Here is a 17,024-nt window from a genome sequence, read left to right as displayed (position 1 = left end):
ACGTGGATTGCGAACAGTCAACCGAATAAATAAACACACAATGAACACACACACAGCTGCTATTTTACGTGGATGTTGGCATGATATCTGTTATCTATGTCAATTACTAGTTTTCGGTTGTTTGCTACTCGTACATGTCACATGTTGTTGACACATATCAATCTTCATTAAAATGATATTTTACAGCGTAAATATTGCTACAGTCAAATGTATAAAAGTATGTTTGATGTATGATATAGAGACGATGTGTCGCGATACAAAATGTATGGCTACCTTTTGCATACAGTTTTATGAGAAAAATTTAACCAAAGAAAAGGAAAGTAAGGAAATGGGCCTTGATTTTGCGAGCGTCTGTTCAGTGTGTTGCGAATGTAAATGACTTCCTGGTACAAGAACTGAACCAAGAGTGAAACAACAGAGTACAAAAACAAACAACAGTGACAGGGAAACAAAACCCCAGCTACAGCGACAACAGCACAACAACAACAACAACAACAACAACAACAACAACAACAACAACAACAACAACAACAACAATAGTAACAGCAGCAACATGATTATTAACTGTCTGCGAGGCATTGGTAGAAATTTGTGAGTTTCAAATGACAAACTCAAATTCATAAGCAAAAACCATGTCAACTCAACAGTGAATTCATCAGTTCTCTCTCTCTCTCTCTCTCTCTCTCTCTCTCTCTCTCTCTCTCTCTCTCTCTCTCTCTCTCTCTCTCTCTCTCTCTCTCTCTCTCTCTCTCTCTCTCTCTCTCTCTCTCTCTCTCTCTCTCTCTCTCTCTCTCTCTCTCTCTCTCGCTCTCTCGTTCCCTTCCTCACACCGCACTATCAGTAAGTGAGCTACAAATTAAGCCACACATCTTCGATGAACTTTAGAAAAATTGGCAAATAGGTCTCTATCCCGCTCACTCTCTCTCACACACACACACACACACACACACGCACGCACGCACACACACACACACATACACACACACACACACACACACATACACACACACACGCACACACACATGCACACACACACAAAATGAACAGCGCGCTCTTTCTGTTTGGGGTTGGAAACAAGCATATTAAGCTCTCGTAACATAAATCAGTGATCAGCTGATATGCTCAGTTGTTTATTTGTGACGACGTCAGGATATTGTCGCTGAAGGACAACTGAATAAACATGTTCCACCAAGCGTCTTTGTATTCTTGTCTGGTTCTGGTGATTTTGACGACCTGCAGCCGGGCTGAAGAACCATGTAAGTATTTACACAATTGATTAAATTATTCACGCTTGAATAAATCTGTGTTTGTCTGTCAGATGCGTCTGTCTGTCTGTTAAAATATTCTTTGATCAACAACTTTCAGACCATTTATTTCAGGGTTTTTTTTTACGTGGAAAAGAATGTCTGAAATATGTAAAGTCTTATGATGACTCGGGTTTGAACTGATGAACTTTAATTTGTATCTGGAATCTGACAGTCACTTAAACATACCCCATGTTGTCCAAATGGTTTATTTGTTCAAGTGACTAATTACGTTATAGACAAAACCATAATTGTTAAGTTGATTGTGTCAAGTTGCTTGTTTGATTTCAACTGATTAGAACAACAACCCGCAGTCTGCTTTTTAAAACCATAATTACGGGAGGTTTTTTTTTGTCCATGTATGCATCACCCTGTGTTTTCATTTCAGGTTATCGCTTCATGTTTCCGAACATTCCTTCAAGCAGGGTCATAAGTGCCACTGATGGTTCAACGGTGGTTGTGCCCTTCAAGCTAGACCGGGGAACATGCCCAGAGGGTTGGAACCAAACTGTTCATGTTCACGTACTTAGACCACCAGATCAAAACGCCTTGCATGGCGATTTTTGCGCTGTTTCCTTGGAGGGGAAAACGTGTGCTTCCATCAACGAAGAAAACTGCGCATGCGTGAGAGGAACTTTCGGCGATGTCGGGGTTAACTTCACGAAGTCTGTGTCGACAGCTGACAGCGGGTCGTGGGTTTGGAGAACGAGTGATGGGCTGACAACGGAGATCACATTTGATGTTAGAGGTGAGTTATACTGTTGTGCATGGTGTGTGTGGGTGTGTGTGTGTGTGTGTGCGTGTGTGTGTGTGTGTGTCTGGGGGGTGTTTGTGTGTGTGTGTACGTGTGTGGGGGTGGTTTGTGTTGGTGTGCGTGTGTGTGTATGTGTGTGTGTATGTATGTGTGTGCGTGTGTGTATGTGTGTGTGTGTGTGTGTGTGTGTACGTGTGTGTGTGTGTGTGTGTATTTGTGTGTGTGTGTGTTTGTGTGTGTGTGTGTGTGTGTGTGTGTGTGATCTATTTGTCTATGTCTATCTGTCTGTCGGTATGTCTGTGTGTATTTGTCTGTCGGTCTGTTTCTTGTGTATGTGTGTTTCTGTGCTTGTCTTGCTGTCTATATGTGACCCTCCACCACGGAATGAGTCGCATGTCACCTTTGCATGATTTTCATATTTTTACATTTTCATAAAGAGTTTTTGTGTAAGTGCATGTGCTAACAAACTGAATTACAGCTGGTTACTGTCCATCAGAGCTGTACTGAACGCGCACTCATCCGCTCGTTCCATTCTTATCAGTCACTCCAACAAATTAAATGTCCACACCAGCTGTTTGCAGTTAAGTCCACGTAAAGTGAAATGTTATTGAATTAAATGAAAGCTTTTTATGATTTAACTTTTGTGAAAAATCATAGCAATTTCAAAATCAATTTTCCAAAACATATTTACAAAAAACATGAACAAGTTTAGCATCAAATTATAGCACAGCAGGGCACTGCTGGCCGATTGTCTCCCCTGCCCTTCTGTTGGGTCAACAAAGGGGCCATAAATACAACTGTACAAAAACATGAAAAAGTTAGCATCAAATAGCACAGCAGAGCACTGCTGACCGATTGTCTCCCTTGCCCTTCTGTTGGGTCAAGCGAAGGGATTAAATGTAGCAAAATAAACATCAACTTGCCAAAATATATTTACCAAGGAATAAGAAGAAAAAGTTTAGCGTCAGTAGCCCAGCAGAGCAGCTGACTTATTGTGTCCCCTGCTCTACTGTTGGGTGAAACAAAGGGGGCCCTTTGCGGGTCGCAAAAACGATTGAGGCAGACCTACAGAAACTGATAAAAATAGTAGAATGAGCCCGGGGATTACTTCCCTCGACCTGGCCCTAAGGATCAACCAGGTTAGTACCGTAAAATCCCTAGCATAAGCCCACCATCTAGCAAACGCCCACCCCCCACTTTGGACCAAAAGTTGTGCACAGGGGTAACTACCTAGCAAACGCCCACCCTGCTTTTTTCAAAGAGACTATAGGCTCACTTTCACTAGGATTTGTGCAGACTGTTCTAAAAGTCATCTTTTTCCCCTTCTTTACCTTTTCGTGTTTCTTTCCTTTTTTTTTATTCTTTGTCCTCTCTCCTCACTCCCACCCATCGTTCATGTTTTTTCGAGTTTCTCTTCTCTTTTTTTCCCTAAGTTTGTGGGTTTTTCTTTCTCAGAAAGATTGGGCCTTTTGAAGACAAAATCCAAGTTCAGTTAACGTTTCATTTCCAAAGACGATCGTGTAATTTCTTCCCTGTACAGAAAGAAAGGGCTTCATTGGTGTTGACATTTCGACATTTCATCAAGTTTCTTTTTCCCGGAATTGTGTTGTTATTGTTTGTCCTTGCAAAGGTCTGGCGATTTTCTTTTTACTTTATAAATTCATATGAATGACTATGCTCGTGTTGTTTTCAGAAGAGCCAGTCCTTTTCTCTCTCTCTCTCTCTCTCTCTCTCTCTCTCTCTCTCTCTCTCTCTCTCTCTCTCTCTCTCTCTCTCTCTCTCTCTCTCTCTCTCTCTCTCTCTCTCTCTCTCTCTCTCTCTCTCTCTCTCTCTCTCTCTCATGGTTGGCCTTCTTTGCCTCAAAGTCCTTTTTTTTTCTTTTTTCCTTCACTTCTACTCACACGACCTAACTTACATGCTTTCGGGGTTTGTATTCACTCAATTACACGGTTGAGCACAACACTTACTTTGTGCAAAGGGGTCTATCCCTAGCAAACGCCCACCCCCCAATTTTGCCCTAAATCTGTGCACAGGGGGGGTGGGCTTATGCTAGGGATTTTACGGTAAGTAAACCGAAAAATAATGCCAGCTGCCACAGTCGCGGGCTACTCAACCCAAACCACTCAGGGCGAAGGGAAGTAGGCTGTGGACCGATGCGATCTGTGAACTAAAGCTAAAGCTTCGGTTCCGGACCTGTCAATGACGGTACTGCACCGAAGCTCAAACGGTGGTGTCAGCTCACCCTGGCATGGCATGCAAGAAAAACAACAACAGCGAAATGTACAGCAGGAAACTGATCGGAACATACGAATTATCTCTCTTGACTATTACAATGGACATCAACCAGCGACATGAAACAAAGCTCCAGCGCCTGATCCGAACATACAAATTATCTCTCTTGACTATTACAATTGACATCAACCAGCGACATGAAACAAAGCTCCAGCTCCACAAAGTTACAAAATGCATGCCTCCATGATTGATAAAATGGAGGAGGGGTGGGTGGTGGAAAAATGTTCATCAAATACAAAATCTTGACCTTTCAGCTCGCTGGCATCTTGCGTAGTGACGCTAAGCTAAGCTGTGCGCGGGGCACTGTCCGCCGCACAGGTCAGTTCCAACAGTCCGCTACGAGCCAATCAAAGAAAGGCGCATGCAATCACACAAACTGCCCATCGCCACGCCAGCGTTGCGAGAAGCTCTTTTGTGTAAGTGCATGTGCTAACAAACTGAATTACAGCTGGTTACTGTCCATCAGAGCTGTACTGAACGCGCACTCATCCGCTCGTTCCATTCTTATCAGTCACTCCAACAAATTAAATGTCCACACCAGCTGTTTGCAGTTAAGTCCACGTAAAGTGAAATGTTATTGAATTAAATGAAAGCTTTTTATGATTTAACTTTTGTGAAAAATCATAGCAATTTCAAAATCAATTTTCCAAAACATATTTACAAAAAACATGAAAAAGTTTAGCATCAAATTATAGCACAGCAGGGCACTGCCGGCCGATTGTCTCCCCTGCCCTTCTGTTGGGTCAACAAAGGGGCCATAAACACTTCCCTTTTGCCTTAAAAAAGAAGTGTTGACCCCAGCTCTTTTTATGCTCTATCCAGTGGTGAAAACCGTTTTAGAAAAGAGCGAAAACTGTTTGAGTGCGACTCATTTCGTGGTGGAGGGTCACATATGTCTGTATGTATGTATGTCCGTCTGTGTGTCCGCCTGTCTGCCTGTCCGCCTGTCTGCCTGTCCGTCTGTCTCCTTGTCTATCTGTCCATGTGCCAGCTGTGATCCAGAGTGACTGTGCTTGTGAGTCACTAGCCAGTGTGTCACCTTGTCACACATTATTGCTGAACTTTCAAAATAGAACAATCAGTTCATTAATTGTATGTATGGCAAGATGACAATATTTCAACGGATCGGTTTCTGTATATGTCTGTCTGTCTGGCTGGCTGGCTGGCTGGCTGGCTGGCTCACTGGCTCGGTTTCTGTATATGTCTGTATGCCTGTTTGTCTGCCTGACGGTCTCTCTGTCTATCTGTCTCTTAGCACAAAGTACCTATGGCTCTCCGAATGTCCCTTGCATTGAGTAGGTTTGTCATATAATGACATATTATTTGTGTCCGGATCAGTTTACGGACAGTTTTTATGTGTCTGCTCACGTGACTATACTATGTTATTGCTCTCAACTGTTTGTGTCAGAAGACACATCGCGGGACTGGAAGGAACCTGAGTTGACCTCACCAAGAAACGAACATCAGGGAAAAACAGAATTGAGCCTTCAGGACAGCAGCTATGGTGTGTACCCAAAAACTAGTCTGCAAAGTGAGGGTTTACGTGCATTAAGACATGTAGTTAAGAAAACAATGTCAACATAACTAAAACTGAAACTATGCTTCTTGGATGAAATGTATTGGACAATGCACTAGAGAAAGTCTCATCAAAGAGTGTATCCCTACGGAAAGAGGGAGCACTGCCTTCTTTGCATCACTCGCGATAGTGAAGCCAGCTGCCGGCCCCGCCCGTACAATAGCGTTACGGCTTGACCGAGTAAACGTTGCCCCGGAGCAAGGAGGAATAGAAGAGTGACGGACTGTTATTGTTTTCGGCTGCTAAGATAACTATCAAAAAGACTGTTATATTTGTTTTAGTGAAGATAACAGACTGGTCGTACTGTTTCCGGCATGTGAAAACTATTTTACAGGCGCTCATGCAGTATTTGAAGAGATACAGACAGCAAAAAAGACTATACATGCAGACAGAAACTCACACATGGACTTATCTTCATACATTTGCTTCATGAACATAGTATTAGTGAATCTATTGAAAGTAATGGGATTTGTCAGTTCTATACACATTCTTTACAGCAATAAAAAACAGTTATCTCTCTCTCTCTCTCTCTCTCTCTCTCTCTCTCTCTCTCTCTCTCTCTCTCTCTCTCTCTCTCTCTCTCTCTCTCTCTTTTATACTAAAAACTTGTCCTCCTGGTGATATTATTGATGCTTGTATTGACATGTCTTGTCATGTCTTGTCTTTCCTAAACACATTCACAACTTTCCCACAGAGGCCACTTCCACAAGACCATCTACTTTAAGAAAGGGAGTGGGGGAAGGCAAGACGACCAGGAGCAGCGTTAGCTCTACAGACGTTGACGTCACGTTTATGGATGATTCAGTCAAAACGGGACTGACTTTCTGTGGTATGAACGTCGTCATTATCATCACCGTCGCTCTTGTTGTCTACCTTTGTAGAAAAAGACGGGCGGGACAAGGTAAGATCCGTACTCGTTGTGTTTTTGTTTTTTCATTAGGAAAGTAATTATAATGGGATTCCTTGCTGCCTAACATGCCAACCGGCATAACTGGCATTAAGTAATGAGATTCCTGATGTTGATATCTCTCTCTCTCTCTCTCTCTCTCTCTCTCTCTCTCTCTCTCTCTCTCTCTCTCTCTCTCTCTCTCTCTCTCTCTCTCTCTCTCTCTCTCTCTCTCTCTCTCTCTCTCTCTCTCTCTCTCTCTCTCTTTCTTTCTCTCTTTCTCTCTCTAAAATTTTGAAATGTTAGTGTGAGACATGGTGCTCCATTGATATATCGTATTTTGTTTCTAACACTAAATGAAGCATACTTATACTCTCACGTCAGTTATGTTACATGTCATTGGTTTAACAGTGAAGGCCCACTACTCCGTAAACGTCACGCCTGTAATTGAGGTCAATGATGACGTGATCAACTGGAGACAACGTCATGAATCGCCGAATGACGCAGAACGGAGCACCAGCTACGTGTCATTTGGGGGCATCATGACCTGGTCAAATGAAGACCTTCCGCAAGCCTACAGAAATGGTGGGTAGGTCTCTTCTTTCTTTCATTCGTGTATTCATTCATGCATGCATGCTCCCTGTCTCTCTATCTCTGTTGCTGGCTGTGTCTGTCTCTCTCTCTGTCTTTCTCTATTTATCTGTCTCTGTCTCTCCTTATATGGTTGTCTGTGTACATATGTAACCCTACCTCTCTCTCTGTTTCTCTTTGTCTCTCTCTTTCTCTCTTGCACTCTTCCTCTCTCTCTCTCTTTCTCTCTCCCCTCTCTCTCTTTCTCTCTCTCCCCTCTCTCTTTCTCTTTCTCTCTCGTCTTTCTCTCTCTCTCTCCCTCTCTCTCTCTGTCTTTCTCTCTCTCTCTCTCTCTCTCTCTCTCTCTCTCTCTCTCTCTCTCTCTCTCTCTCTCTCTCTCTCTCTCTCTCTCTCTCTCTCTCTCTCTCTCTCTCTCTCTCAGACAGTAACCTTACAGCAGTGCGTGTTTCATTCATTATACCGAACACGCTTGCTTGTTTATGCTGATAGGTATTTCGCAGTACTTGCGGAACATGCATAGCATTGTCAAACAACGTATCTATGTTGCAGACGGCTATCTGGCGACATCACACAGCGACCAGAGCACCCTGCACCCCTGAGTTCAGCCTGAATGCATCACTCTGCCCGATCACGGGCTACTGGTAGAGTCAAGCTCACCTTTCAATTGACTGTCTATAGTCTACACGACTTCCTTTGGAGAGAGAGACAGAAAGACTTACGGAGAGAGAGAGAGAGAGAGAGAGAGAGAGAGAGAGAGAGAGAGAGAGAGAGAGAGAGAGAGAGAGAGAGAGAGAGAGAGAGAGAGAGAGAGAGAGAGAGAGAGAGAGAGAGAGAGAGAGAGAGAGAGAGAGAGAGAGAGAGAGAGAGAGAGAGAGAGAGAGAGAGAGAGAGAGAGAGAGAGAGAGAGAGAGAGAGAGAATGTTGGCGAGTATTTTCACACAGCAGCATGTTTTACTTTTAATTTAGTTTAAGCTTTACAAGTATTGCTTTCGCTACAAATATATGTGTAGTTTGTGTTATTTTTCTTGATTTGATCAGCTATTATGCTTCTCTGACTAAGACTGTATTTCTATTATAAACAAAGGAATCTGTAATTTTGCAATTGTTTTCCCGTTTCAGTTTGATCCCCCAAAGTAATAAATGAAGAATGTAGCGATCCGACAATTCTAACTCTATAATTTGGATAGACTTACACATGTGTTACTGTTCTCTTCACGACCTGCGTACCTGTGTCGGTGTTTTGTGTGTTCCTGTTATAACCATTCCAGGAACTTTGTTTGCTGTGTACTTAATGCTTCTTCTTGTTATGCTGTCCTGCTTTGAATGACCACAACATAAGATGTTTAAGGGTATTTGACGACCGACAATTGTCCATATTGTGCATACCATGGGCATATGTGAAGCGTCTCCGTTTTCGCTTTGACTTTGGAATGTTTTAAGCAGAGTGAAAACCCTTCTTAGTTAATAATGTTCATATTTCAGAATAATTATCGTCAGTCACAAATAATGCAGAGATGAGTGACAAAGAATCATGCATTTTCAGAGTTTGGGGTGCTATCGCTTTGACAGAGCAGCCAAAGCGCATATATGACTTTTTAAGTCAGATTTTACTAGCTACTCTTGTGATCGTAAAGTGTAATCTGTTCAATGTTTGTGCTTATATCGTTTCATTTGATAGTTGCAGTTAACACATGCACATTTGCTTTAGGCGCACGCAAAAAGTGAATGTACTTCCTTATGTGCTGAATATACAAAATAAAAGAAGAAAAAAACACGCACTTACATTTTGCGTTGGCAAATATTTCCTGTTTTTGTTAGACCCTGTCATTGCCGACTTCCCATGACCTTGTTATTCGTTTGAGCTTCGTGTATGTGTAAGCGATTGTAGTTTGAGCTTCTCCGTGCGTGTGTGTGTGTGTGTGGGGGTGTGTGTGTGTGTGTGTGTGTGTGTGTGTGTGTGTGTGTAGGGCTGGGTTTGGGTTTAGGTGTGTCTGCCTGCCTGCCTTCCTGTCTGTTTGTTTGTTTGTATGTGTGTCTGTCTGTCTGTGTGTGTGTCTGTCTGTCTGTCTGTGTGTCTGTCTGTCTGTCTGTCTGTATGTCTGTTTGTTTGTCTGATTGTGTCTATGAATGACTCAATTTCACACATTCAATAAACACACATGCAAATACTAAGGATATCCTTTAAGTTTATTTTCATATCTCGACACAGTCGTCATTAAAGCACTTTCGATATGTTGCATTACAAGTTGTAATTTGTTAGTTTGTTTGCTTTACAGCCCATTTTTGTATACGAATTGTATACATACAATTTGTGATTTACAATAATGAACAAGCTGCTCACATGTTATAGTCATATTTTGAACTTAGCCTGGTGGGAATTAGAGTATAGTTACTCTTTGACGTTTGGTTCATGGAAAAGTAATGTTGCAGACAAAAACAACACACTTAAATTTCGTGCATTTTTAAGCTTCCCCATAAGATTCGGACGTATCTACACTGGTTTGATTTCTGTAAAATCCGGTTATTTACCTTACCGCCTTCAGTAGAGGAGGCAGACTGTTTGAAATTGAGTTGCTCAGATACTGTGTGTTTGTCCATCCTTCAAACTTATCTTGTGTCAACGCGGAAACAAAATCTTCAAAATAGACAATCCTATGATTCTTCCAAAAAGGAACAACAACCTACGTGCCATTTAAATAACAGCAAAGTAATGTTCTTTGCTCGAACACAATATTATCAGACATCAACAATCCTGCCACTCATATCAGTAAAACGATTACAATACAACTTTACCTCAATAAACATAAAAGACAACATTTACATGTTAAAAAGAAGAAAACAGACAAATGAAGAAGGATGCTCACCGCCTATTTACAATATAAAACAATTTTAAAAACAAATTGAAAAAAAAGGAAAGGAAAAAGAGAGAAGAAAACAAGGAAGGGTGGAAGCAGCCTGCATGCAACTGAGGTAAAAAAAATAAAAAAATAAAAAAATAAAAAAAATAAAAAATAAAAAATGTACATGTTTGCATCGGTGGTGAAGGTAAATGGAGACAAACTTGATCAAATGGAACATGTACACTACATTGGGGTGTGCACGTTAAAGATCCCACGATTGAAAAAAGGGTCTTTCCTGGCAAAATTGTACATAGGCATAGATACAAGATGTCCACCAAAATACCCGTGTGACTTGGAATAATAGGCCGTGAAAAGTAGGATATGCGCCGAAATGGCTGCGATCTGCTGGTCGATGTGAATGCGTGATGTATTGTGTAAAAAATGCCATCTCACACGGCATAAATCGATCCTTGCGCCTTGAGTCCGAGTCTGGAGATACGCGCGCGATATAAGACTTCATATAATAATAACTATACACGCAATTGAAAGCCATTTGCTGACACACTTTAACACCGTCTCTATAGTGTGTGTTCATGTTCTACTCAGCCTAGCACACTATTAGAAGAGAGAAAAAACACCTATAACTATTATATGTAGATGAGATGTTAAAACAGACATACGTTTGCAAAAGATAACAATGTTAATACTGCTGAATAACACAACCTTACACAGTTAGCGACATTTTCTGTTCTCCCTACAAAAGTTACAATTGCACATACTGACCAGACACTATAAGATGTTTAATGGGTTGTTGACAGACCAGCTTTTTTGTCGGTCCGAGGGGGAGCATATCGTCTTTTGGCCTTGATCAATAAACATGAAACAAAAGTCGATATGTCCCCCGAGGACCGACACAAAAGCTGGTCTGACAACAAACCACCAAACATCGTTTGTGTCATCATTTTGGTAGTGAGAAAATAAGTTCCAAATAAACCCAGGGAGCCATGTTTTGAAACACAAGTTCCGTTTTGATGATACATGTTTTGGTGCCCCAGCACGTTGTTGCAATCACAGCTGGCGTGTGAAAGCAACTTTTTGTGTTTTGAGTTAATAAAATGTTGGGATAAGTATGTCAGGTTTGAGAAATGCACAGTTTTGTAGGTTACTCTCAGTATTCCACCCCCTCGGTTTTCAGTTGTAAATATTAAGCTTAGTGATTGAATGTGGAAGCTACGTTGGGTCAAAGGTCACAGAAGATTGCATCGTGCAAGCAAGGCACGTTGGGTCAAAGGTCACAGAAGATTTGCCTCGTGCAGCGAAGGAAAGAATCGCGATCTTGTTTCCGACTCATTGCCTCTTTGTTTGTCATTAGACCTGTCATTCTGCTTGCTCGGCTTTGTTAGATGTTTGCATATCTTGTTGCTCTGTTCTTTGCTTTTATCATTATTTCTTATTTGTGCTTCGTTTAGCGATACAACGTCATGTGCACGGGTCAAAATGTGTGTGTCAGGTGTCAAATGGTGTGACTTGAACTTGACGTTCGTTTTTCTCCCAACGTCTGTGTATCGAAACACAGATACACGCACTCCATGACTTTGTAAGAAATTTCTTTGTGATGAATGTAAGACCTTTCATGAAGTAGTTTTGTTTTTTGTTTACTTATGCCAGTTTGCCAGTTCGTTTTTGGAACTTTGCAAAGTAGGGTCGTGTCGTCTGTTTAGGTCTGGGGAAACGCCAATGAAAAGAGCCGAAGAATCATCGAGCGTTTCTATTGGGCTTGCTTTTGATTATCCATGTATAACGTGATTCCTGCAACAATGTAACCGGGGATTTATTGCATGGGGAACATGATATTTATTTCCCAGGTGTTTGTGAATGAAAACTCGTGAACATGATGACAAAGGCGTTTGTCTCACAGGTATGGCAAATGTCTTTTTCGAGCATAGTATAATTTGGTATGCTATGCTTGTTTCTGGCTACGAATTTACACACACACACACACACACACACACACACACACACACACACACACACACACACACACACACACACACACGTACACACACACGCACACACACGCACACACACACACACACACACACAAACACACACACACTCACGCACGCACGCACGCACGCATGCGCTCACACACACACACACACACACACTCACACACACACACACCGTACCCACACACACACACACACAAACATGTACGCACGCACAAGCATACATTTTTCTCTCTCTCTCTCTCTCTCTCTCTCTCTCTCTCTCTCTCTCTCTCTCTCTCTCTCTCTCTCTCTCTCTCTCTCTCTCTCTCTCTCTCTCTCTCCCTCTTCCTCAATGACACTAGCTTACCCACACAATTTTGTCAAAGTCTAAATGTAAATATCATTCAAAATTGATAGATCAAATACACACACCGATCGTCTTTAAAGGGACTAATATATAATGCTTCCTGATTCGAACAGGTGTAGCACAGTATTCCCGTCTCATGGTAGTTACTTGATGTGTGACGTACATAGGTCCTTCAGGAAAGGTTATCTTGATTCTGTCCTGGAACGTAAGCAAAGACATAAAAGTAATGTTCACTTAAGCCTTCATGCATACACGTTGTATGTTGAAATAGTTCGCGTCAAAGAGTCCAACAGAAAGAAAGAGAGACAAATTAACATACATTGATATACACATTGACAGACAGACACACAAAGCGATAGTCATGCAGACTACATACTGCTAGATAGACTGACAGTGAGTTAAGAAGGGGAGGAAAACCGACAGACAGACAGACAGACAGAGACAGAAAGGCAGACAGACAGACGGTCGGTCGGACGGACAGACAGACGTACAGACATACACACAGACAGACAGTACAGACTGACAGACAGACAGACAGACAGACAGACAGACAGACAGTTATATAGACAGACAGACAAACATATATTTCTAGGCAGAAAGGGTTAACTTAATTGTTTCTTAATTTACTTGTGTGTTTCTTTCGGGTTTGTATTAGTTTGTTTTTATGTCTGTTCCTTCGTTTTTTTGTTCCTTTATACTCTTGTGAATTGGTGAAGTAGGAGTACTGGATCAGAGAACATGTAGCTTCCTGTAAGTGCATAATTGTATGCATGTTACAATGACGTTAGCTGCTTAAACCGCACATATATATATATATATATATAAATACCTTTGTTCTGATTCAGTCATTGTCTCGGTCTCAAACGACCATGGTGCCTCTTTCTTCCTACGCAGTTTCCTACACTGAAAGTATACAGACAACACAACCATAAAAAACACTTTCTCTTTAGATATTAGATATTGACCATACATACTAGATGCAAACGTCTGTTGCACAATAGACTATTTCAAAATATACCAAAACAACGTTTGTTTATGCACATGTTTCTCTCAGTATCATACACACCAGCGAGGCTTCCAGCGCCGAGAACAAGCTTACAAAAAATAGCCTCACAGGCTGCTACCATAATGGTAGTAATAATGTAAACAGTACATGTAATCGGACGAACCTTTCCCAGTGACAGAAGAGAATGACAATGATGTTGATTACAACCATCACCACAAGGACCGGGGCAACGATAGAGACGACTTCTGAACAGTCCTCCGTCACACATTTGGCTGCAACAGATGCATGTCATGCTTTGGCGTTTGAAATAAAGATATAAGGACAATTATATATTTTTCTTTTTATTTGTCGTTCTTTCTTTCTGTCTGTATGTCCGTGTCTCGGTCTTCCTGACTACCTCTTGCAACACGTCCCGATAACAATCAACATCATTTGCCTTATACAAAGGCCTTGTATACTTGGTTTATGTTTTCAATAGAATGCAATACTTGTAACATTTTTATTAAAACACACTAACGGCGTAGCATATTTTGAGATTTAACTATTAGTATCTGGTGAGGCCGTTGTGTTGTGTGTCCCTATGTTGTTGTTTATTATTTTTGCTTCCACATAAAATGTTCATTCATGAACAAACTAGCATGCAGACAACTCTTACCTTGTGTAGACGTCTTGGTTCTCAGAATCGTAACAGTACAGTTTACTGGAGGAACCTCAGAGCCCTTGACATGACCATTGAGGATATATGTCCCCTGAAGGTCCAACGTAACATTCGGGATGACCAGGGTCACTTTGTGGTCAACCAGACCGTTGGAATGGAACGTACCTCTGGCACTGTTTTCGACATTGCATTCTTTTGCAGAATATGCAGTCATCCAACTACAGACCAGTATGACTATATCGACAAACAAAGAGACAATAGCATGGTCCATGAAATTTCGTTTGGCCTTCACGTCGATACAATCACTCTTTAAAGATTAAGTGTATTTATGACTGCTCGGAGGTAAGGTGTTTGAACAGATTGGGATGATAATCCTGTATTGAATTATGTACAACGAAAGCAGCCTGAAAGCGGGACTACACTGCCCGTGTGACTTTGACAGCTTCATTCAACGCTTGACTTTTGCGCTGGTAACTTCCAGTCAGTGTTCTCACGGCTGAGCAAACTCTATTTTCAACAGGGATCGAAGAGAACAAAATCAAATCCTCGACAAAGATTCTAACCCAAGGCTTCGAGTTGTCGGGACCGACGTCCTAACTACTAGGCTACTGCACCTGTTGTGAAAAAAACCATGAACAGTGTAAGATTGTATGTAATGCTAGTATTGCCTGAAGTAGTCTCTAGTATTTACATCTATACGTTTATTTATCAGGAATGAATTGCACATGTTCTTTGATAGCTGTTTGTTACAGCACACAGAGTTTCTAAGTGATCCAATTTCAGTAATTGTACTGAACTTGCTTGTCGCAAATAAAGATATATATTTGCAAAATAAACGCTATATCCATCGTAGCATGAAATAACATCTTACATGCTGTATCTTATTCTGAACTGGCGCAGTAGCCTAGAGGTCATGATGTAACTCGAGGCCCTAGGTTCGAATCTCTGTAGAGGACTGTATTTTCCCCTCTACCCCTCTTGAAAATAAGTGTGTTCGCTTGAGGGTGCTAAGTAGAGGTTACATGCCGAGTCTCAGTGATTATCAAAAATAATGGTCGAAGTTAGCGGATCATGAAAAATGCGAGCTTTAGCGAGCTTTTTCATGACCGCGAACTGAGACCATTATTTTTGATAATCACTGAGACGAGGTGTGTAACCTCTTTATTCCTCCTTTCTTCAGTTATTCAAAGAAAAGAGGAGGTTTTTTTGCGAAAGTTTGATCGAATCCTATTCACTCAACCAGTCAACCTGCGCAGGCGATCGATTAATGCGCGGTTATATAGTTCCGTGCAAATCATTCCATTCTGTTAACACTTCTTGTCAGTTTTCCTATTTTGGACTAAAATCAAGTACACAGATATGCTGTTATTCTGCTGTGGTGGCAAAGGCAGATATTGTGTGTTCTGTATATGTTTTGGTATCGGTTAGGATAATGTTCTTTCGTCAAATGGGACTAGCAGACGAACTTTTGCACCCGTGTTCCAACGTTAAAAACTGTATGAAGTTAAGTTTTCTGGGGAAAATAGTGTATGAAACCGCTTTATGTTGTTTAAATTGATGAGATGTGTGCATTTGGTTGCGTGTGATCTGTTTATTAAATGAAATATTGAAAACTGACCGTCGGATTGCAGTCTGTTGTCGAAGAAACTGAGTGAAAAGAAGGGGAACTACTCTTGTCGCTAGACAAAGTATGAGTTACTTGCCTTGGGAAATTGCTTGTGATGAACGTCTGATCTAGATTCAGAAAACAACCGAACTCATGGATTTTATATGGAGATTCATGTGTTCAGGCCTGTAGTTGTTAATTTAAATGCGGCATGTTTGTATTGTTTGCTCCAGAGATGTATACTTCGTACATTAGAGCGTTCGGAACTTTTCAGTCGCAAAAAGTAGTACCGAAACAGAACAGCTTCTCAACCCATTGCACTATTGAGGATTCAGGCTGTTGCTGGGTCGTTATTTGTTTGGTTGCTGGGTCATTATCGAAAAATAACTACCCCTACAAGTTTACAGTGGTAAAGAAGCAGAGGGGGGAATAATAAGAAGTTACCAGCGCAAAAGTCAAGCGTTGAATAACGCAGTCAAGGTTATGCAGGCAGTGCAGGTCGGGTTTCCGGCTGCCTTCGCTGTACAAGATTCGATGCAGGATTATCTTACCTATCTTGTAAAACACCTACCCCATATTAGTCATACATGCACTTAATCTTTAACAACACAATCTTTCAATGTTATAATAGTGACTACACAAACGTGGATTGGTGGCTAATTAAGGCATTGCTTTTTGTGTACAGTATGTGTATTGACGTTTTAACTCAAAGGCAATTACAAGTTGTTTATTTCAGTGAACACCAGAATGTCATATCGTTAAGATTTGCACAGTGACACCAGGGTCATTAGAAAACATCCCTATCAATAAAACATGCGTATACAACAACACACTCTTTAAATTATTGTTTATAGTGTCTTGTTAATTAAAGGAGGGGATGGGGTGGTGGCAGTATTAACTTTGATTTGATGTATGCACATACCTGGCTCATCTCCTCTTCTGAGAGAAAATAAAACTCTATGCTCAACGCGGAACTGAATTTCTTGGCTAAAGGAAAGCGTGATCACACCTGTATCTCCCTCAATTACTGTGTCTGAGCTGCATGTTGCCGGGGGATCTGTAAAACAAGCAAACAACATACTCAAAGGAACAGGGAAAGTTCAGCGCAGCAGCAATTACAGCGATGACATCTACGAAAGAAAACCCAATAACA

The 17,024-nt window shown here is 41.3% G+C and overlaps 1 protein-coding gene and 1 long non-coding RNA gene across 4 annotated transcripts in view; one reads left to right on the top strand and one right to left on the bottom strand.

Moving 5' to 3' along the window:
* The first annotated feature begins 997 nt into the window (after positions 1-997).
* Positions 998-8,181, top strand: LOC138972839 (uncharacterized). 3 transcript variants are annotated; one of them, XM_070345508.1, is made up of 5 exons: positions 998-2,052; positions 5,762-5,854; positions 6,621-6,827; positions 7,224-7,401; positions 7,953-8,181. In XM_070345508.1, exons 1-5 carry the CDS (start codon positions 1,662-1,664, stop codon positions 8,011-8,013), a joined length of 930 nt encoding a protein of 309 aa, XP_070201609.1. In that variant the 5' UTR covers positions 998-1,661; the 3' UTR covers positions 8,014-8,181. The 3 variants fall into 3 exon arrangements, with proteins under 3 accessions (XP_070201609.1, XP_070201608.1, XP_070201611.1); XM_070345507.1 differs by having other exon boundaries at positions 999-2,052; positions 5,759-5,854; positions 7,953-8,180; XM_070345510.1 differs by having other exon boundaries at positions 1,001-2,052; positions 5,759-5,854; positions 7,224-7,397; positions 7,953-8,177.
* Positions 8,182-14,264: 6,083 nt separating this feature from the next.
* The window catches only part of LOC138972179 (uncharacterized), a 4,444-nt gene continuing 1,684 nt past the window's right edge, over positions 14,265-17,024 (bottom strand). Inside the window, exons 2-3 of the long non-coding RNA XR_011457478.1 lie at positions 16,794-16,928; positions 14,265-14,499 (exon numbers count right to left, since the gene is read on the bottom strand). This is a non-coding gene — a long non-coding RNA (uncharacterized lncRNA). The remainder of the gene's footprint in view (positions 14,500-16,793; positions 16,929-17,024) is intronic.

The sequence above is a fragment of the Littorina saxatilis genome, linkage group LG8 (assembly GCF_037325665.1).
Source record: "Littorina saxatilis isolate snail1 linkage group LG8, US_GU_Lsax_2.0, whole genome shotgun sequence".
NCBI classification, from domain to species: domain Eukaryota; kingdom Metazoa; phylum Mollusca; class Gastropoda; order Littorinimorpha; family Littorinidae; genus Littorina; species Littorina saxatilis.
The sequence above is the reverse complement of the archived record's forward strand: the minus strand, read 5'-3'. Positions and strand labels throughout refer to the sequence as shown.

What these genes read in the sequence shown, in the direction of transcription:
- LOC138972839 (XM_070345507.1), top strand. Translation starts at nt 1,662, where the DNA reads ATGTATGCATCACCCTGTGTTTTCATTTCAGGTTATCGCTTCATGTTT. An exon ending in CCTTCAGGACAGCAGCTATG is followed by an intron (nt 5,855 to 6,620) that starts GTGTGTACCCAA and finishes ACTTTCCCACAG; the next exon opens with AGGCCACTTCCACAAGACCA. An exon ending in CAAGCCTACAGAAATGGTGG is followed by an intron (nt 7,402 to 7,952) that starts GTAGGTCTCTTC and finishes TCTATGTTGCAG; the next exon opens with ACGGCTATCTGGCGACATCA.